Genomic DNA, 23,425 nt, shown 5'->3' on the forward strand with positions numbered 1-23,425 from the left:
TCAGTTTCAGTGTGTTCAGTCATGTTGCTTTTGATTACAAAACATACATTAACCACTTCAGCCCTACACATTTCGGCCGTTTGAAAATAGCCGATCTAGCTTAACTCTTTGACTTCCCTCGACGCGATAACGCGTCAAGTGCTACTTTGTCCAGTTGGCCGTCGACGCGTTCGACGCGTTTTGGGGTTTCAGTGGTTTTACAATAGAGGGGACTTTTCCGCATCTTTTGGTGTCCTTGACTTGTCTGGATCACATAGGGTTAACCAGAAATCACGTGACCAAACCAAAACAAATAAATAGCTCCAAGCAACACAGCTCAGGTCGTTGGGAGTAGGTACGAGTTGAGCAGAGATAGAGACGAGAGACAGAGACAGAGAGAGAGAGCGATAGATAGATAGATAGATAGATAGATAGACAGACAGAGAGATAGAGAGCGATCGTGATAGTGTTAGTGTTTTAGAGTTTGTAGGGAAGGGAGATTTAGTTATATTTAGATTTATTGGCATTTATAGGGAAGGGATTTGACTGACAGAAAGAGAGAGGAGTGAGGGAAAGAGCAGATTTAGTTTATTGTTGTTTTAGAGTTGCTAGGGAAGGGAGATTTAGTTTTAGTTTATTGGCATTTATAGGGAAGGTAGTTGACAGAGAGAGAGGAGTAAGGGAAAGAGCAGATTTAGTTTATTGTATTTGTATTGTGTGTAAAAAAAAAAAAAGAAAAAAAAAACGTTAGTGTAATTGTATTGTATGTTTGTAGTGAGTTGAGAGAAGGGCGTTGAGAGTGAGGAGTGAGGTGAGTGAGTTTATTTAGTTTGTAGTTTATTTCAGTGTTAGTTTTATACAGGCTACAGCCATGCCAAGAAAGTGTAGGCTCAAACGGCCTCTCCCACGGCCTGCTCCGCCGAGTAGCATACCGAGTGCCGCAGGCTCTTTACGGCAGCAAACCCTGGAGGAGTCGATGCAGTATTGGGTCCAAAAAAAGGCCCTGCCGCAGACCGATTCCGAGCTTTCGGGTGAAGATGAACCTCGTGTCGAGGCTGGACCGGAGAGTGTCGGAACCGACACACCTCCACCACGTCGCAGTGCCCGAATCACAACGGATCGGGACTTTCGAGAGCGTCGTGAGGTCGTGGAGTCGCCATTCAACTCTCCATTCAGCTCCACAGTCTCATTCTCAGACGACGTGGATTCCGCGGATGTGTGGGAACCCATGAGAGAGGATCTTCCTGTCCTTGACAGTGGTAAGAAGAACTATTCATTCATACTATTCTTTCATCTGCTTTATATATTGTTCATCGCTCAAACCCAACACGAACGGTGCGCGTAAAAGGCCCGCTGCGCAACTCGCAGCCTAGCCTCCAGATAAAATGACTGTGTATGGCCATAAAACATATAAAATGTATACAAATCCTTTTGTCAAAGGCCCGCTGCGCAATTTGCAGCCTAGCCTCCAGATAAAATGACTGTGTGTATGGCCTTATAACAAAATTTATACAAATCATTTGAAAATGGCAGATCTACAAGCTCACAACGCGTTGCTATAAAAATCATTTGAAAATGGCAGATCTACAAGCTCACAATGCATCGCTTGCGACGTTGTGAGCTTGTAGATATGCTATCTTTTATATTACACCTCAAAGTTGGAGCACGTGTGCAATCTGCTTTATTTGTGTTCATCGCCAGCTCAAATTCGTGTTATGGATGTGCATGTCGTACTGTATAAAATGTATACAAATCCTTCGAAAATATAGTACATTGGATGTCTTATGCTAAAGCAAGAACTATAACATAAGACATCCAACATATATATACAGTCAGCATGCCAATATATATATATATATATATGGTGGTAATGATGACATCTACTGGTTATTATAAATCATAGCAGGGAAAATCATGTCATTGAAATATATTCAGCACGGGTGAAGGAGGCCAGGTGCAAACAGCCCCCCTCCCTGCTGTCTTAGATCAAAGCCCTGAACTGAAAACAAAGGTCATGTCATGTAAACAGCAATGTGTACATCTTCATATCATGTCATTGAAATACTATTCAGCACGAGTGAAGGAGGCCAGGTGCAAACAGGCCCCCTCCCTGCATGTGCTTGAACTGTCTTAGATCAAAGCCCTGAACTGAAAACAAAGGTCATGTCATGTAAACCGCAATGTTTACATCTTCATGAGGTTCTGTCAACAAGCATGTTCACTTACCTTTGATGTCATTTCACATCAAAGGGTGGTAAAACTTATTGGTAACCTATGTAGGCTACTGTATCTTTTGATGTGTGGCTTATTGTAAGTAGGTCTGGATAAAGAGGAGCATTGAATTGAATTTGTGTAAATCAGACATTTACCAAACTTCCAAAATCTCACTGTTTTCAGACAACGAGGAGTTGCCTGGTGCCAGTGGGGCTGGGGGTGCTACAGGTGGCTGTGCTGATGTGGGCAGCAGTAGTAGTGACGGTAAGAATCATTTTACCTTACCTTACATCATAAAATCATGGACCAGCCTGAAGACATGCTGGGAGTGTAAATAATTATATATATATTTCCTAAACTATTTTCTATTTTACTACTGTCATTTTAGAGGGGGAGGAGGAGTTGGAGAAGGAGGAGTCTACCTTACCACCTGTTGGCAGATCCAAGAGAGGAGGTAAGAAAAAAGTTCTTGTGCTGAATACTGTGACAGACAATAGTATCTTTTTATATATATTTATTGTGAAAGCAAGCTAAAAGGATGCTCTCTGGAGCAGAAATCTCTGTAGCCTTTTATTTTTCTCCTCCAATGGTATCAGATATGTGAACCATAGTTGTTATCAAACTAATTATCCATCACTTACAGTACCACACAAATGAAAAAATATGTATTTTATCACTCCTCCGGGTGCAAGGCCACATTGAATGTAGGCCACAAGGAACCGTACATGCTAGCAACTGTGTATATGATATTATACTTTACTGAGACACTACACTGTCTCTATGTATTCTATGATCCTATAGTTTACTGAGACACTACACTGTCTCTGTATTATATGATCTTATAGTTTACTGAGACACTACACTGTCTCTGTATTCTATGATCCTATAGTTTACTGAGACACTACACTGTCTCTGTATTATATGATCTTATAGTTTACTGAGACACTACACTGTCTCTATGTATTCTATGATCCTATAGTTTACTGAGACACTACACTGTCTCTGTATTATATGATCTTATAGTTTACTGAGACACTACACTGTCTCTGTATTCTATGATCCTATAGTTTACTGAGACACTACACTGTCTCTCTGTATTCTATGATCCTATAGTTTACTGAGACACTACACTGTCTCTCTGTATTATATGATCTTACCACTTCACATACATTTTCTAAGTATGCATAGGGCTTCACATTATAAACTATATATACAGTCTACACAATAGTCATTATAAATCATAGCAGGGTCTACAAAGGTATAGGTAAAACAACTATACAACACCATTTAGTTAGAAAAGGGATACCAGTATACATATAAAAAACAATACCATTCGATGTTCAAGGTTGTACTTTATAGTAATTATGTATTCTATAATTTACAGGTCGGCAACAGAGCAGAGGTGGAGCTTGTGGCAGGCCGGGTGGTAAACGAGGTGCAGGACGAGGTGCAGGACGTGGTAAATGACGTGGGGGACCCAGTCCAGCTGCAGATGAGTGGAAAACTGGGGACTGGTATCCAAGACACATCCCCTTCACTGCAGACCCTGGACCTTGTGGTGCTGCTGCGGCTCTCCAGTCTGAGAACGCAGTGGACTTCCTGCAGCTCTTCATGTCTGACGAGCTCCTCGAACAGATTGTCCTTCAGACAAATTTGTATGCTGACCAGTGCATAGCAGCCGTCACGGAAATGCAGACTCATGCTCGAGCTCGAGATTGGCTCCCTGTTGACGTCCCAGAACTGAAGATCTTCTTTGGGCTCCATTTTCTGACTGGCATCATTCGAAAGCCAGAGCTTTCGATGTACTGGTCGACTGAAGACATCTTCTCTACCCCCTTCTTCAACAAAACAATGAGTCGCAACAGGTTTCAAATTCTCCAGCGTTTCCTTCATTTCACTGACAATGCTACACCTGTACCTGGCAAGGACAGGATGTTCAAAATCCGCCCAGTTTTAGATCACATTGTCCACAAATTTCGTGAAATGTACCAACCAAACAAAAACATTTGTATAGATGAAGGTACATTGCTGTTTAGGGGTAGGCTTAGTTTCAAGGTGTACAATCCCATGAAACCTGTGAAATATGGCATAAAATCCTACATCCTGTGCGACTCTGAGACAGGATATTGTTTCAACATGAGGCCATACTGCGGTCGTGGAGAAGAACAGATTCCCCTGGTTGACACAGTGGTCGGCCTTCTGGATGGTTTAGCCGGTAATGGCCACAGATTATACATGGACAATTTCTACAACTCGGTAGGCATGTGTGACATACTGCTAAACCTCCAGACCCATGTCTGCGGCACACTGCGGCGGAACCGAGGCGAACCACCACTCATTCGAGAGCTCACTACTGCTGACCTGAAAGCTGGAGAGATCATTACAAGGCACAACAACAAGGTGATGGTCTTGGGGTGGCGGGACAAGAACATTGTGAGAATGATCTCCACTTTCCATGAGAACGAGACCGAGAACGTCACAGTATGGCAGAAAGGCCAGAAGGGTGAGCAGAGTCAGAGAGTGGATAAATTGAAGCCCTCTTGTGTTGTCGCATACAACAAGTCCATGAACGGGGTGGATAGATTGGACCAGAGCATTACGTACTACCCGTTTGTCCGAAAGTCCAACAAATGGACAAACAAATTTGTAACTTATCTGTTTGAAATTTGTATGCACAATGCATTTATCATTTACAGGAACAAGCATCCACAGGGCGAATGCAAGTGTCTTCTAGACTTCATGAAATGTGTGATAAAGTCCTGGACCAGCCCACCCCAGCCCGCCCAGAGAGCTACTGGGGGTGAGCTAGAAGGGAGAAATGCCCCTCCACCTGTAGTGGCGCCTAGGCCAGAAAGGGCACCCTTCCGCGACCCTCAGTCTAGGCTGGAGCCCGACTTGAAAGGCCATGTACTGGCAAAGTTTCCTCCCACCACCGGATGTAAGGGACCACGCAGGCGATGCAGGGTTTGCTCTATACCACCCATCCGGTGCGAGACGAGGTGGTACTGTAAACAATGCAATGTGGCCTTGCACCCAGAGGAGTGTTATAGTAAGTACCACAGTACATGCCAACTGATACAAAATCAAAGCGATTCAAAGCGTTGTGAGCTTGTAGATCGGCTAAGTGAATATGTATGTCAGAATCAGAATCAGTTTTATTGTCACATCACAGGTTTACAAGGTAAAAAAGTGGGTGAAATTCTTTTGTGTCCTTTACCACGTCCTGCACCTCTGCCTGCCATGTATATATCTAAAGTTTTCAAATCATTTGTGCACCTCTGCCTGCCATGTATATATCTAAAGTTTTCAAATAATTTGTGGAGTAAAAGTACAATGTTTGTCTCTGAGATGTAGTGGAGTATTGAAAACTGTGGTAAAGTTTTACATTTCTGTACAATAACAATAACCTGTCCTGTACACAAGTTACAATAAAGTACAACCTTGAACATCGAATGGTATTGTTTTTTATATGTATACTGGTATCCCTTTTCTAACTAAATGGTGTTGTATAGTTGTTTTACCTATACCTTTGTAGACCCTGCTATAATTTATAATGACTATTGTGTAGACTGTATATATAGTTTATAATGTGAAGCCCTATGCATACTTAGAAAATGTATGTGAAGTGGTAAGATCATATAATACAGAGAGACAGTGTAGTGTCTCAGTAAACTATAGGATCATAGAATACAGAGAGACAGTGTAGTGTCTCAGTAAACTATAGGATCATAGAATACAGAGAGACAGTGTAGTGTCTCAGTAAACTATAGGATCATAGAATACAGAGACAGTGTAGTGTCTCAGTAAACTATAAGATCATATAATACAGAGACAGTGTAGTGTCTCAGTAAACTATAGGATCATAGAATACATAGAGACAGTGTAGTGTCTCAGTAAACTATAAGATCATATAATACAGAGACAGTGTAGTGTCTCAGTAAACTATAGGATCATAGAATACATAGAGACAGTGTAGTGTCTCAGTAAACTATAAGATCATATAATACAGAGACAGTGTAGTGTCTCAGTAAACTATAGGATCATAGAATACAGAGACAGTGTAGTGTCTCAGTCAGGGCCGCTTCTCCCTACACGCACACTACGCAGGGTGCGTGGGGCCCCGCTTGCGTGGGGCCCCGCCTACCCGCCGAAAAAAAAAAAACCCAATCCGCCCAGAACCGCGAAAAAAACGGACCCAATCCGCCCAGAACCGCAAAAAAAATCGGGAGGAGGACACATGCACGCGCGCTGTGCGCGCGTGCATGTGTCCTGTATCATGCTTAGGGCCCCTGTGGAGTCTAAAGCGGCACTGGTCTCAGTAAACTATAAGATCATATAATACAGAGACAGTGTACTGTCTCAGTAAACTATAGGATCATAGAATACATAGAGACAGTGTAGTGTCTCAGTAAACTATAGGATCATAGAATACAGAGACAGTGTAGTGTCTCAGTAAACTATAAGATCATATAATACAGAGACAGTGTAGTGTCTCAGTAAACTATAGGATCATAGAATACAGAGAGACAGTGTAGTGTCTCAGTAAAGTGCAATGTTTGTCTCTGATATGTAGTGGAGTATAGACCCTGCTATAATGACCACTAGATGTCATCATTGCCAATTACTATTGTAGGCTGTATATAGTTTAAAATATCATGCATCTACAGTGAGAATGTACAAACATTCCCGTGTCATTTCATCTATGTTCCATCTCTGTGATAACCCAGACATCTTTACATCTTTGACAGCTAATACACCAGATGTTGTTGTGGTGAATGAAGAGTCCAGGGAAGTGTCTGTGTTAGAGATAGCATGCACCTTTGACCTTAGCCTAGAGGAGGCCTTTATGACCAAGGTCATTAAATACCAACCACTCCTACATACCATCTCAGAGCTAGGTTATAGGTGCAGACTATTTGTTTTTATATTCGGCAGCCTGGGACATACCCACAGACTAGTTGTTAGAGGGCTTCAACAACTTAGGATGCCCAAAAAGGAGGCAAAAAGGCTGGCAAAGTATTGTGCTATCTCTGCTATAATTGGCAGTCGCCATATATGGCGGAGACGCTGTTACTTATACCCGTAGAGTACTGAGTGACATGCCTATTGTATCATGAAAACATATGCCATGATTTTGTGAATGTAACCCTACTGCACCTATAATATTTGTGTCCCTGTATGTATTATCCTTTATGTGGACATAAATAAATGGTTCAAATGTGTGTGTGTGTGTGTGTGTGTGTGTGTGTGTGTGTGTGTGTGTGTGTGTGTGTGTGTGTGTGTGTGTGTGTGTGTGTGTTTGTATATATATATATATAGTATTTGTGACACAAACAGATATGCAATAGATTTAGTGCACTGAAAGATGCACTGGGCTGACACTTCACAACTGATCTTTGAATGTAAAACTCTGTAAAAAAAAAAAGTACCTTTTTTTTTTTTTTTTTTTGTAATTAGTTTGATAACAACTAAGGTTCACATATCTGATACCACGGAGGAGAAAAATAAAAGGCTACAGAGAGATTTCTGCTCCAGAGAGCATATTTCACTAAAAGCTTGTTATCTCTGGTTTGCACTTGAAAAGGGCTGATTTTGCTGAAACCAAGCTCTACTCAACTGCTGATAAGTAAGGAACCGTACATGCTAGCAACTCACTTTTTTCCCCGGGTAAAGTAGACAGCCACACCTCTCTTTTGAGATATTTTGTGTAATTTTTGTCAAAACACAACATGTTCTGTGAACCTTCAAAGATGGGGGAAAATGCTCAGAATCTCTGGCACTGGGCTGACACTTTACTGAAAAACTCTGGCAGTCAAAGAGTTAATTATATATCTGCTATTTTCAAAAGATTTTTATACATTTGAAAACTTAAAATGGGATATTCTGTATAATGAGTACTTTCACTTTTGATACTTTAAGTACATTTTGATGCCAATACTTTTGTACTTAATTAACTCAAGTACATTTTGAATTCCGGACTTTTACTTGTAAGGTCACACCGCACTTTTATTTTACCTATGGGGCGTAATCTGCCAATGCTTTGTCAATGCAAATGCGTGCGGATTCATGGTCTTGCGCATCTTTCACTCGAATCCACGCATATGAGGAAGACTTTACTGTTGAAACGTTGCTTTCTTTTTAATAAACTTTTTGCATCTAGGCTAAGAGCTGTGCGGCCTCATCCTTTGTCAATAAAATTAGATTAGATAAAAATGTTTTTGTGAGATCTTTACTGACAATAAAGAATATCAGTTACAAGCATGCAGAAGTAATCTGACGTCAAGGGGTTGGACCTGGTAAACAAATGTTCCGTTCTCAACAAATACTCATCGAAGTATTACCAAACTAGTATGGAAATGCTCTGAATATTTCCATTTTTTTTGGTGGGTGGTGGTGTGTGGTCGGGTGCATTTCAACCAAGTCTCTTAGGGCGGATTCAGACTGGGTCCGATTGATTCGAACCGTTCCCGAGTACGATTGGCCTCTCCCAGCTGGCCAGCATTCACATTGGCCAATATTCTTCCGTACCCGAGAACAGATCGTTCAACAGTAGTGGTAAATATGTGCCTCATGGGGGCGCTGCTGACCATGGGGCTTTGGGAGATAGAGAATGTCATTCACAGAAGAAGAGTCACTTGTCAGAGTTTAGAGTGAATAATAAAGTTTGACTGTGTTCCTGACGTTGTCTTGAGTTATAATAATAACTGAACAACAATACACAACCAAAGCAGTGTGTGCGTTGGTCTTCTAAACCTGAAAATGTAACGTTGTCTCTGTTATTATCAATATGATAGTGACGTCACTGACGCACCCTTGGTATTTTAGCATTGACGTCACGGACAAATCCTCGGTATATTCATCCTAGAGGCAGCGTTACGCTACACATGTGTTTTTTGTATATGTTTTTTCACGGCTCGCGCTACTCAAACACTAGCGGGATTATTATTTCTTTTCAACATTCAAGTAGAACTATGAGAAGGTATAACCCAGCTAAAATAATGTGTCATTATAAAAATATATAAATAAAGAAGTCCACTTCCTTCTGTTGGTACGGATGGCTTCACATTGCATCGTTCCGTACCCGAGTACGCATGATCCAGATCCGAGACTACCTCCGGAGGCGGTCTCGGGTACGGTACGGTGATCCGTTCCGGGGAACGATACGCAACGTTCACACCAACCCAAGTGGTCTGGGGTGCGCACTCGGGACCATAGTCTTAGTGCACGTTGTGTCCTATGTATTATCAATGGAATTCCTGAGACGGCGCATTGTGCCTTCTGAGGAATTCTATGAATGTCTATGAGTGACCCTTGAAGGCGCATAATGCTGTCGCGGGCGCCCCTGGACATCATTATGTGCCGTGACAGGGTTCTGACCAAACGTCAATATGTGCCTTCTTGGGAGTGAGACCGTGTTGCAACATTGAGTGCAATAAATAGTTATTATATGGTTTCAGAAAAGTATGTCAAACAGCAAACGTAAAGCATTTTTGGGGCACTGCACTGTACTGCATTCCACTGGGCTAGTGGCGCATAGAGGCGTTTACCTCGTCCGGTCCTTTTTTGGCCAATCGCGGTGCTCCCCTGCGTCCACATGTCGGCAATAAAAATCCACCCGATCCACTTGTTGCCAATTAAATCTCTTCCTCCACGTCGATTTGTTTCCAATCAAAACGCTCCCGTCACCTGTCCATTTGCTGCCAATAAAATAGCTACCCTCCTTGTCACCCCCCTCCCTCCCTCGCGGGATTCTAAGCAATCACAATGCTCCGTCTTTGCAGGTTGCTGATCCGGTCTGGGTCTAAAGCGGATACGGAAACTATAACGGTACTTGCATTAATCTGTGGGTACAAATTACCGGATACGGTAGGCAGGCTCTAGACAGGATCTGAGAGCAGCAAATAGAAACCACGCAGTGTTAAACATCGCGGTGACCTGAGAATGAACCACCTTTATCTGGATGCAGCTTTCCGACGTGAAAAACAAACAATTGTCACTTATTTGAGATCTTTGATGAATGGACAAATGCTGACAAAGTGGCCTCTGAGGATGTTTTGTTGCACAAAAGTAGTGAAAATAGTAGCCATGGTTCCAGTGTTGCAATGGTAATGGTATGTGGTTGCACTATTTTAATGACGTGATGATCACGTTGCTTAACACCTACACTACATGTCACGCAATGGAGAATTGATATATGCATCTACAATCTAGGCTCATTCATTTCTATGTTAATGCTATTTCATGATGGTGTGACAACCGGCGGTCGGCAGCCTTTGTTAACTTTGTTGAGATGTGAATTTAAAGTTGTTTAAAAATCTATGCATGTGCCTGAGCGTGCTCCTGTTCAAATAGGTTCCTGCACGGCGTGCAAGGCCGTCCCATGAGCAATGCAACCCTGCATGGTTCACATGACGCTCGTCTGTCACAAGCGTCATGGAACCACTTGTTCCTGGTTTGCGATTTGTTTACACTAGAAGTTCGGCCCCGCTGCGTGGGGCCTCACCTCTATCGCCCGCGCCCACGTAGCGCCCACGTAGCGCCCACTTGGCAGCACATATCAGTGGCATAGCGTCATGAGGACCAGTGGGGTCATGGCTCGGTCAGTAAAGACCCTGTAGCGCGTCTGATATGTGGCATAGAGGGACGGATTTTAAATCTCCAGAGAAAACATCCGTGGGCTACCATTGGTTCAGCGATCTGTGCGCCCGCCATGTGCCCCTCCTCCTCCCCAATGTGCAGTATTGAGAGCCCTGACGTCACAACATTTGGAGCGATGGCCACTTTACTCTGGTTGGTTGGGGTACACCTAGGGCCCAGGTAGAACCCACTTGAAGCCCGCATGGGCAAACCCAGTTAGGACCCGCCTCGGTCCCACATAAACGTGGCTAGTTGGGGCCCACCTAAGGGCCAGGTAGAACCTACTTATAGCCCACATGGGCATCCCAGTTAAGACCCACCTTGGCCCCACATAGAATTGCCTAGGTGGGGCCCACCTAAGGCCCAGGTAGAACACACGTATGTCCCACAAGGGCATCCCAGTTGGGACACAAGTGGATCCCGCTGACATTGCCGACATGGGGTCCATATGGTTTAGCCCACCTTGAAACCATATGGGAACTACATTGGCGTGCTGGCTGGAATGCAAACGCTGCGTCATACCTGTAGTGTGTAGTTTGATGTTGTGTGTGTAACAGACATACCTGCAGTGTGTAGATCAATGTCCATATGAAAGTCAATGTCTAGCAGTGTCCAGCAGTGTCTTTTGTTTCTCCAGCAGAGTTTCTAGTGTCTCTATCTCTCTCTGGAAGAGGTTGCATATGAACTCTGCAGCCGCACTGAGGCGCTCCAACACAAACACTCTGACATTAAGCTGTTTCACACAACAAACATCAGCACCACGCCGCTGTTTGTCCAAAAGACACAATATCTCCTCTCCCACCGACGACGATGTGTTCATTTATCAACAGCCGTACAGACTCCATTTGACACATTTTACCTCGTTTATCCAGCTCTCACTGACTCTCCCCTAATAGGACCGAAATTATGTGAAATGACTACATTACCTAATGCAGCCTAAACGTGCGTCGCACGCGACGGACCTGCCATTAGGTTAGTGACTGAAGTTACTTTGGAGCTACACATAGTTCTCCACAAGCCACACAAGCCCACAAAATACAACATCTATGTACTACTGAGCAGCAATATTAGCATTCACCCCACTAACGTTCATTGTTGACAAAGTGATTGCACAGCCGCTTCAGCCATGACAACCACATTAGCGTTAGCTACATGCTAACGGTGAAAGTCCGTTAGCGTTAGCCGCATGCTAAGGGCTCATGTTAAGCACCCCTGGGCACTAATCATTCAAATACAACGAACGCTATCATAGTAGTGAACATAAACATTCGTTACATTAGTAGCAGGCTGCAGTGACCTAAAAGTCTTGACAATATGAATGACAGGGCGATTTATTAGAGAAATGACGGTGATTGCGCTGTCCAGCTCAGCTCACACAACTGTCATGGAGCCCTGTCGTTGCTGCGTCTGACTGTGATGGCGGCAGCAAGCTCTCGGCGATGCTGCTGTCTGGAAACTGCCCTCAGCATGACACGACCAATGAGAGTTAGCGCTTTCGTTGTTGCTAAGATACGGTGTATGGCACAAAACGTCTCTGCCCCATAGCTTGTAGATCTCTCTCACGTGATTGGCGTAGCCTGCTTTGCCAGGTCTGGCTTTTGTATAAGAGATTTTAGGCTTATTTGGGCGCGCCTTGGGCTCGTTTGCATAGACCACGGCAGCGCTTGTTTCTTGCCCGTTTCACGGATGAGGCAACGTCAAAGAAGGTGCCAGCGTCAAAGAGGTGCTCGCTGTGGCTGTTAAAACGGACCGCCCGGAAGTAAATCGGAAGTAAATCGCGAGCTGAAATATATGTAACACCGTATGATTATTAGATAGTAGAAGTGGAGACACATGTGAAGGTGGAAAATAAAATGTATGAGATTATATACTTTTGCATGAGCAATTTTTGTAGCAAGTTGGGAGAGAATTGGCCCACTCCTGTGGCCGTGCGGTTCATAAAAAAGTTGTGGGATCCAAAGGGGACCGGCTCTCTGATTGAGTAGTGAGATTTACAACTGCCACTACATAAAGGTTCAGATTTCAAATATAAAGTGCTGATGAACCTCAAGCCACGGATGTAACAAGTTAAAGTGCACCGGTCTAAGTACCCGTATCTTCCAGAAGAGATCAATACTGGAGCAACACAGACATTTTAAACCTTTTATTATTTAGGTGCAAGTATACATAGACTGATGCGAGGATGAGGAATAGTCAGGGGACAGGGTACAGGTGGATTCAACTCAGGGACACACATTGATTTCAAGATGTTAAGCATTAGACATACATTTATCACAATTCAAAACATTTGGTAAGTAACATTAGAACTAATACTATATAATAATAATAAGATTTATTTATTTTGTTTGAATTGTATTACTTATATTTGTAACTGACGCTGAGTAAACATGATTGGGGACATGGCATTTTAGCTTATCCCTACTCAAATAAAGTGATTATTTTATATTTAATTCACCCTGAAGTACAATATCATTGTGTTCTATGGTAGAGAGGCTTTAAAAGTATAAGATAAGCTTTTTGGAATTCGTTTTTATGCTTATTTTACACAATATATGCTGTATGTCATGGGGTCAATAAAGATCTCACAACAAATGTTTTATTTAATCTAATTTTATTGACAAAGGATGAGGCCGCACAGCTCTTAGCCACGATGCAAAATAGCAGATATACAAGGTAGATTGGCTATTTTCAAACGGCCGTAATGTGTAGGGCTGAAGTAGTTAAAGGAGAATTCCGGACATTTTAAGTGTTATCTTTGATGTGTAGTTAGTCACTCACCGAGTTATGAAGTGGCGATGAGTTTTTCGAGCGATTCCCCTGTCTGTGAGTCTGGTCGACCCCCAACATTGGCATAGTGGGAGGCGCGTGTCTTAGTGAAAATCGCCTAATTCCACAGCTCCAAACTTCTTTTTTTTCTCCACAAATCCTCCTCATGCACTGTTTATCACTCACAAGCTGGCGTTCATGGTCAGCGACGTGAATGTTTTCCTCTCGCGTGAAATTCCCGTCCTCGGCTCACTGCGCTCCTCGTGAGCGAGAGGAAAACATTCACGTCGCTGACCATGAACGCCAGCTCGTGAGTGATAAACAGTGCATGTGAAAGGATCAGGAGACACCATGAGGAGGATTTGTGGGGAAAAAAAGAAGTTTGGAGCTGTGGAATTAGGCGATTTTCACTAAGACACGCGCCTCCCACTATGCCAATGTTGGGGGTCGACCAGACTCACAGACAGGGAAATCGCTCGAAAAACTCATCGCCACTTCATAACTCGGTGAGTGAGTAACTACACATCAAAGATAACACTTAAAATGTCCGGAATTCTCCTTTAATGTAAGTTTTGTAATCAAAAGCAACATGACTGAACACACTGAAACTGAAAGACAATAATCCCGTAAAATGACAAATTGGTAGTCCTTTAAATACCAGAACACTCAAGCATCAAGAAATAAACTCAAACATCTTGCTTGCCCAGGTGGAATCAATCTCTCAATCAACGTCCAAAAGAAGGGGGGGGGAGAGTAAAAAGGACATGCAGCAAGGACATGCAGGGATGTTCCTCTCACATGAAAAGCTAGTCAATTGTTTTCAAGGATTTTCTTAGTGTTCACTTGTTTTCCTAGATTCTAACCATGTCCACATCAACCACATATAATTACTTAAGCAAATTGTATGGGACTTTGTGTGTCCAATAGTGTTAACTCAAATTCCAACCAACAAAGCCTTCACATAAAGAAACGCAAAACTGTGAAATATTGAGCAATTTCAACAAACATTTATGTCACAGCATGGGTCTTCAACAAGGGGTCCAGGACCCCTAGGGGATCCTCAGAGATACTACAGGGGGCGCCAAAACTTTGTGTGATAGGGATTTTTTATTAACCACTTGAAACCTCACATCACTATCCTGAGGGGAACATTAGACGAAAATAGCAGATCTACAAGCTCACAACGCGTCGCTAGATTGGCTATTTTCGGCAAAGTGGTTTGTTGTACAGGGAAAAAAGAGCAGACCAAGTACCGAGCCAAAAGTAAAGTTTACAAAGTATTGAGGGTTTAAGTCGTTAAATGTCTAAAAACACATTTAACATGAATCCAATATGTAGTGGGGGTCCCTGCTTCATCTCTCTCTCTCTCAGCTAAGGGGTCCTTGACCTGCAAAATGTTGAAGACCCCTGGTCTACAATAATGGGCCTTGTATAACAAACAGTGGTCATCTACATATCAGCTGCATGTGAGCTGGCCCAGATACAGATGATGGTAATGAAGCTGACTGCTATGAAGATGATGTAGAAGGTGAAGAGCAGGCGGTCAACGATGAAGCCCACCTGGACCCACTCCTCAGAGCTCTGGTTCCCTGTCAGCTGCTGGTCCACCTGGAGGCGGATGGCCTGGAGGTCTTTACCCAGCCTCCTCATCTCCTCCAGGACCTTATCCTCCACCTCAGGCCCCCTCTCCTCTGGAGCTTTCTCACCAGCCTTGTCCTCCACTGCCACCAGAGGGCAGGCATTGACTTCTAGGAAACAGGCATACATGACATTAGTGTAAAGTAGCTGGTCTTGGGAGGTAAATATCCAGTGGTGTAAAGTAACTAAGTACATTTACTCAAGTACTGCACTTAAGTACAATTTTGAGGTACCTTTACTTTACTGGAGTATTTCCAATTGTCTATACTTTTACTTCTACTCCACGACACCTCAGAGGCAAATATTATACTTTTACTCCACTACAATTATTTGAAAACTTTAGCCCTATTTTATACCCAGACTATTTGAAAATAAGACGATCTACAAGCTCACAACGTGTCACAACGCGTCGCAACGCGACGTGTTGTGAGCTTGTAGATCTGCTATTTTCATACATTTTATTACTTTTACTTTCGGTACTTTGAGTACATTTTGATACCAATACTAGAGTACTTCTACATTGCAGTATTGATACTTTTACTTAAGTAAAACATTTGAGTACTTTTTCCACCACTGTAAATATCACTAGCTTTGAGTGAACGGGGTGTATACAAACAGAAAAGTTCTGAACTGACATCATCTGGCCCTTCTGGCACATGCAGTTACAGGTACATTAGGCCTACTCCTAATTCAGTGCATGTATGCTCACTGCTCAGCTAAATGTACTTGGCTATTTCCTTTCATTGGATGCTATGCATTGTGTTGTTTTTATGAGAAGAGTTTGTAAACGTAAACTTCCATTGAGGACGTAACATAATCAGATGTATATAGAAATGTGGACTTGGTTAGGGTGCTATAGTAGAATAAAACTTATATATTTTTGTAACTAATACCATATTATTCACATACCTGAATTAGTTTTTTCTTTGGGCTTTGGAGGAAGGCCTAGAAGAGGGCCCAGGATATGTAGGACCAAAACCTGGACCCATCGGGGGACCGGAGTGATGTTCCAACTGGAGTCACACAGGAGATTGGTGATGAGGATGGTCTCCAGTAGGCTGGCCACCATCAGAGCCAGGCAGAGACAGAAGAACACATCTGTGAAGAGAGAGATACAAGGGAGAGAAGGAGAGCAGAAGGAGTGATGGAAGTCAACATGTTCTCATGCAGCACATCTGAAAGGTTCTATTCCCAACACACACTCACATCTATGTGATAACAGACTAGACAGCATTGTTAACAAAGTGATTTATGAACCTTCTCTAATCACTCAGTATGATTTGTGGAAGTCATTCTCCAGGAGGATGTTACATGAAGTCCTTGTGCCGTCTAGTGGTAATAATCACACGCACGCACGCACGCACGCACGCTAGAGTTGCCAGCTATCTGAAATTCAAATACGGGACAGCCGGCTGGGAAAAAGATAAAATCTCACTGTATATACAGTATGTACAGAATCGCGGGGCTTCCCCGCGGGAGTTTCACGTGAGGCCCACGGACATGCACAACCCCGCGCGCGTGCTGTAAAAATATTTGTATCAGCACAGGCGGGGCCCCCCCTGCTGGTGGCCCCCCCGCACCGCATCACTTGCGACCCCTCCGTTTACGCCACCGTCTGCGACACAGTGAGCACCCTTTGACGGGACGGAGAGAGAGAGAGGGGTGAGAGCGAGAGGGAGGGAGGGAGAGAGAGAGCGAGAGCGAGGGAGCTAGGGAGGGAGGGAGGGAGAGAGAGAGAGAGAGAGAGAGAGAGAGAGAGAGAGAGAGAGAGAGAGAGAGAGAGAGAGAGAGAGAGAGAGAGAGAGAGAGAGAGAGAGAGAGAGAGAGAGAGAGAGAGAGAGAAAGAGAGACAAGGAGAGGGGGAGAGAGAGAGGGGGAGGGAGGGAGGGAGAGAGAGACTAGGAGAGGGAGGAGGACGACGACGACGACGCGTAACAACGCCTCGCGCTGTTGCCTTGCTAGCCCACAACTTTTCCGTGCTGTGTGTGTGTGTGTGTGTGTATGTGTGTGTGTGTGTGTGTGTGTGTGTGTGTGTGTGTGTGTGTGTGTGTGTGTGTGTGTGTGTGTGTGTGTGTGAGAGAGTGTGTGTGCATGAAATGCACTGCAATCCTTTCGTGCAAAGGTGGTAGCACTCGTCATTAATCGGTAAGGAACCGGAACCGTTAACATCCTAACGAGAATCGGTGGGAGAAGAGATATTGTGTGTTTTGGAAACAGCAGCGTAGTACTCATGTTTGTTGTGTGAAGCTTAATGTCAGAGTGTTTGTGTTGGAGCGCCTCAGTGCGGCTGCAGAGTTCATGTGCAACCTCTTGCGTGCGTGGCTGTGGCTTCACAGTTTTCCGTTTTCCTTCGCCGTGTCTGTGTCTGCCTGGGTGCGCGAGCGACATGTTCGCTGTTTGCCATGTGTTGTCTGCCTCAGCCCAGGGTTGCCAGGTTGCCTTATTCGACAGACGGGGACAGACACACAGGGACAGAGAAAGAGGGGAGCACAGGACACTCAGCGTTGCCCTCCTCGCACACACACACACACACACACACACACACACACACACACACACACACACACACACACACACACACACACACACACACACACACACACACAATCCATGGTCCTTCAGAAACATGACATTCCAGTTAAGCCGTACAGAAGGCTATAGCTACAGCAGTCCTTTTTACGCCTGGACAGCCTGTACTATACTGACTTATGAGAGGTGTCTGGTTTCCAGTGACCGGCAGCAGGTCGTTCATCATGAGGAGGAAGACAGTGTAGCCCAGGATGAGGGTCATCTTGAAGGCGGAGCGGTCGGTGCTCTGGGGAGGCAGCAGGAAGCTGAAGAGGTCCACCGTGATGAGGAGACCGCTGGGAAGGAGGAGGTTCACCACGTAGAGAGTAGCCCTGCGTCTCAGTTTGATCTGCAGGGGACGAGAACAAACCATTCCTATAGGTTCACTGCTTCCGCGTTCAGGGTATTATTACTATAAATCATAATATCTGCTATCAGTATATTCCAGGCTGTACCATGATGACTACATGAAACTTGTTAAAAGATTCAGCACCAGTCCACCTTTCCAGGAAAAAGAGGGGCTGTCAAATGCCCATATTTTAATCTGCCATGAACGCATGTCAACATTCAAACACATGTACTAACGTTAAATCATCAATAAGTGTTAGTTAGATTATAAAGTGCTTCTAAATCGCTCCAGTGTGTTTGAGTATATATATATATATATATATATATGAGTATATATATGAGTATATATATATATATATATATATATATATATATATATATATATATATATTATATGTATGTATATATATAAGATTTAAACGTACATGGAATGCAAGCTTATCGACAGCTCCAAATCCAGCAACAACATTGACATTTTTAGTGCACGTGATGTCCATCAGCTCCCACTCTCCCATGGTTGTCATCAACTCCTTGGAACGCTTCAGAATTCCCTCCACTGGTATGTCAAGAGTCAATCTCAAATGATTCTCTGAGAGGAGAAGAGGGATCAAAGGAGAGATTATACAAGGCAATATGAAAAAAAAGGTAAGTTATGATGTGTTCCTGTCGGGCAGAAACCTCTCATCTCCAACTTTTTGTGTTTTTTTTTTATCATACTACAGCGTCACACAAAAGCATCAAAAGTAGCAGATCCGCAAGCTCAAAGCGCGGCACGAAGTGTTTTGAGCTTGTAGATCTGCTACTTTTGATGCTTTTGAATTTGAATCCTTAAAAGTCATTATTATCCATTATTAGTAGTATTCAAAGTACATGTGAGGGAACAACCAAAAACTATTTGTATCTGAGACAAAACTGAATGTGACATTTAGGTGCTGAGGAGGAGCCCTTCTTGAGCAAAGCGGTACGCCTCACCGAGGTACATGTAGGAATTGAAGGTGAGAGTGCAGTTCTGGACGTCAAAGGGGAAGGTGTAGATGTCAAGGTTGCAGGAGCTGACTGCCCTCATGGGCAGCGAGTCAAATATCCAGCCGTTGTGCCAGGCGGTCACGTAGGGGACAGACATGGCGTCGCTCGCGTCCATGCTGCAAGACAGGAACAAAGCAGAACGGCAGACTGATGTCATACAGCTCTAGAATGACCTTTTAGTTAAGTCTTTTAAAGTCATTCCTCGTGTTTAACCCATCATCAGGACATTAGCCTGGCATTAGCTAAACTCATCACGTGGGTTCACTGGCCAAAGTCAGGCTATCATGCCAAGTACTGATCCGATACAGTACCAACATGTAATAAAAGAACAATCTAGGGATAAATCTCTGCTGTCCAGTAGAAACCAGCTTACTCCAAAATGTTCATTTTTCAGGAAATTACAAAAACAAAACAAAAAGTGGAGTTAGTAAGTTTTGTTTATCATTGATAAGAACAGCTGAATGGACCTCCAAGCTCACAATGAGGTTCGAGGTCAAAACGGGGTGCAGCTTGGAGTCAGCAAAACCAGCTAACTCCACCCCCCTTTGGTGGACATAGCTGGTTTGAGGATCTAATGGAATTAGCTGGTTTTGTCAGAAGCGTTTTTTAGTACTTTTCATTGGTTCAATATATTCTTTTTTTATTAAAGATATTTTTCTGCCTTTATTGATAGGATAGTGGGCTGACAGGAAATGGGGAGAGAGATGGGGGGGGTGACACACAGCAAAGGTCATCGGGATCGCAACACGTTGTCAAGCTGGATTAACAGCATATGTGGTCTGCGCCTGGACCGCTAGGCCAGCGGGCGCCCAATATTTTTCTAATCAACACACAGATCTAAAGGGTGTTCAATAGCACTGATTTATGGGAAAAAATGTAAAAGCGGAAAAATTGAATTAGCTGGTTTCTGCCGAACAGCAACTAAATAACAATTCCTTTTCTGATACTGGTATATGTATTGGAACGACCCTACTTGTTAAGAGACAATCATGTAGTACAGGGGTGGGCAACTTTGATGATGGAGAGGGCCACTATATTTCCACACTCATTCCAGGGGGCCAGATTGCATACTGCCGGGCAGACACCTCTTATCTCCGTATTTTAACTATTTTCATCATTATATCACACAAAAGTAGCAAAAATAGCCGATTTGAGACGCGTTTTGAGCTTGCAGATCTGCTATTTCTGCTATTTTTGAATTATAATCCTGAAAAGTATTTATATTTCATTTCAAATGCATGTTAACTAACTAGAATTGTAATACTAGTCATTAAGCTACTAATATAGACTGAAGTAATTAAAGCGGGTCATGTTTGCATGTTTGGAATTGTAACAGCTGAAATCAATAATATATTTGTATTCCCATATTAACCTGCGGGCCGCATAAAGTGAAGTTGGGGGCCGCATGTGGCCCCCGGGCCGCCAGTTTCCCATGTATGATGTAGTACATCTAACAGAACTCACATTTCGTTGATCACAACATCTGGAACCCAAAACTTTCTTCTGGGTAGCATAATAATGTCGGTGCCACACTGGACCGGGTCCCAGCTGAAGAACTCATTCATCCAGCCCTAAAACAACAAACCAGTGTTACTGTGCTGTACACAAAGCAGGCCTGCAGTAGGTTATGTGGATGCTGGGTTAAAGGAGTAGTTCACCCAAAAAATTACTTAATTTCTATCAATTTCACACCCCATGAAGCCTTGAATTCATGGAGATTTTAAAGTTTGTGTCGCATTCCTAAGCCAATCATTTGATGACCACCTACTGACCAATGACCCGGTCATCAAATTATTGGCTCAGGAATTCGACAACAACTTTAAAATGTCCATGAATTAAAGACTTCAATTGATATAAAATAAGTCATTTTTTGGGTGAACTACTTTTGGGTGAACTACTTACTTTAATAATGAAGTCATAGACAATGCAGAATATTTGGATTGTTATTACTGAATTTTGGACTGTTGCATTGTTGTCAGAATGTAGTGAAAGAAATGAAGTAACGTCCAAATAGCGGTCGGCCACAAGTAATTGTTTTGCATTGTTTAAGATAAAATACTCACAAAATCGAGCCAGATGTATGTAGTCAGAAGCTGAGCTTTTTCATCCTGATTTTTGTTTTTATAAAAAAGAAAATAATAATAATTAAGAAATATATAATTCTTTACATAAGGACCTATTATTTTGCATTTTTAGACGGTTTATGTATCACAATACAATGAAAGACAAACTAGCATATACAATTGAAAGTCCAGACTGCATAACAACACTTGAACTAAATTAAATACTATAAACCCCTTGTCTGGAGTGAATGGTCCACATCAGAGGTAGGCAACCTTATAGGCACGGGTGCCAACATTGGCACAGGGAGAGGTGATCACTGGCACATGCTGGCAAAAGTGTGAGACAGAGGATTTCTGGTTTAAAATAACAATATTTTAAAACATTTAGTCAATTAAATTAAGTAATAATATTACCAGAAACACATAAAGAGCTAGCCCTGAATGACCATAACAGGTCTGTAACTCTGAGAGTGTACAAATGAAACCAAATGGATACACTCTCAGAGTTAAGGGGGTCCTTGCACATAAAACATTTGAGAACCACTAGTACTTTTTTGTTGTTCTTTTAGAACCACTGTCCTGCTGGACTCCTAATGTGCCATAGTGACGTAGTAAATCAGTGTCATACATATTCCGAAGAAAACCTGGAGACTGACATTCAGTAATTGGGTCTTATGATCAAAATAAGAAGATTATAAAAAATAAAATCAAAAATTTGCCACAGACAAGACCAAGTCTTTGCCACGGACAGATTTGTCTGTGTACGGACATATTGATGACCCCTGCATCCTGCACATAATTCTACACTCATTCAAACTCTGAACTCTGACTGGGGAGGGAATCTGGGAGATAGGTTGGGGTCTAATGACAAAATGTCCTGAAAAATATGTTTAAAAAAAGGTTCTATTTATGGACAATCAAAATCTATGGGAAATACTTTAATTTGATGTGGTGTTAATGTTGATATGTTACACTGACTATCAAGAAAATAAAAACATGGCACTTCATGTCAAAAAGGTTGCTGACCTCTGGGTCCACACTGTAATAATTATGTTGTGGAGAACAGAATGTTCACTGAGTGATTCTGCAAGAGGACTTACCACGCCGAGAATAGCGTACAGGATGAAGGATGTGTTGACATAGGTGGGCGTCGACATGTTCATGACGGGCCGTATGGCGCTCAGCTTGAAGACAGGTCCCAGAGCCTCCAGGAGAGCAGGGGGATCCGGACGCGTACAGTTCAATACAATGGCACCATCACATGGAACTGTGGGACGACTCATGATCATGCTATGGTTATTTTGTTCTCTTACAGACTTTAAGTGAACTGTATAACCACTAAAACCTTGTATACCTTGTTGTACAATGAACGCTGAATATAGCCAATATCGTCGCCTTGCTAAACTAATGGCCTATGTCATTTTTTAAAGTTTTTCAGGAAAATAAAAAACTGATCCAAAACAAAACTATATGATATTTCTTAATCATTTCACCCAAAATGTTTATAACAAGTTATGACTATTTAAATATAAATAACGCTGTCTGTCAGTTATGTAACATAAGAGATTTAAATAGGTTTAAATAGGATTAAATCTGACTTAGGCCACAAAAAAAAAAGGTAAATAATTTGGCCTACGTCACAAAACCATGTGAAAAAAAAAGCCTATTTAGGCCTAAGTCACACTAGGGAGTTAGGCCATTATACTAAAAGGGGAGTGAACAGCATGATCCTTTTCAATTAGGAGATGGGCGATTTTACCAGAGGTGGCCAGTGTCATGAGGAGCTGACTTAGGCAAAAATATAATTTTCCTCAAAAAATTACTTAGGCCATTAGTTTAGCAAGGTGACGATATGCAAGCTCACAACATGGTGAATTGGGACACATTGTGAGCTTGCTTTAATAAATCATGTTATTATTTCAGGGGTGGGCAACCTTAGGCACGGGTGCCAACATTGGCACAGGTCAGGGTGGTCACTGGACACAGGCACAGTGCCACAAGTGTGAGGGAGGATTTTCTTTAAAGTTAAATATTTGTTTTAAATGTAGTCAATTAAATCGCAAATTACATCCTGAACGTAATTTTACATTCATTCAAACTCTGAACTCTGACTGGGCAGGGAGTCTGGGGGATAGGTGCATCGGGTTAGAGTCTAATCCTGAAAATATTTCAAAAGAAGAAAAAGA

The 23,425-nt window shown here is 42.8% G+C and overlaps 1 protein-coding gene across 1 annotated transcript; it reads right to left on the bottom strand.

Moving 5' to 3' along the window:
- Positions 1 to 15,045: 15,045 nt before the first annotated feature.
- Positions 15,046 to 22,522, bottom strand: LOC308095683 (5-hydroxytryptamine receptor 3E-like; the record flags this gene model as incomplete). Its single annotated transcript, XM_080442726.1, has 7 exons — positions 15,046 to 15,344; positions 16,144 to 16,332; positions 17,941 to 18,151; positions 18,576 to 18,739; positions 19,123 to 19,292; positions 20,641 to 20,747; positions 22,340 to 22,522. 7 exons carry the CDS (start codon positions 22,520 to 22,522, stop codon positions 15,046 to 15,048), a joined length of 1,323 nt encoding a protein of 440 aa, XP_080298852.1.
- Positions 22,523 to 23,425: the final 903 nt, after the last annotated feature.

This window comes from Gymnoscopelus braueri (genome assembly GCF_963280865.1).
Source record: "Gymnoscopelus braueri genome assembly, chromosome: 11".
NCBI lineage: Eukaryota > Metazoa > Chordata > Actinopteri > Myctophiformes > Myctophidae > Gymnoscopelus > Gymnoscopelus braueri.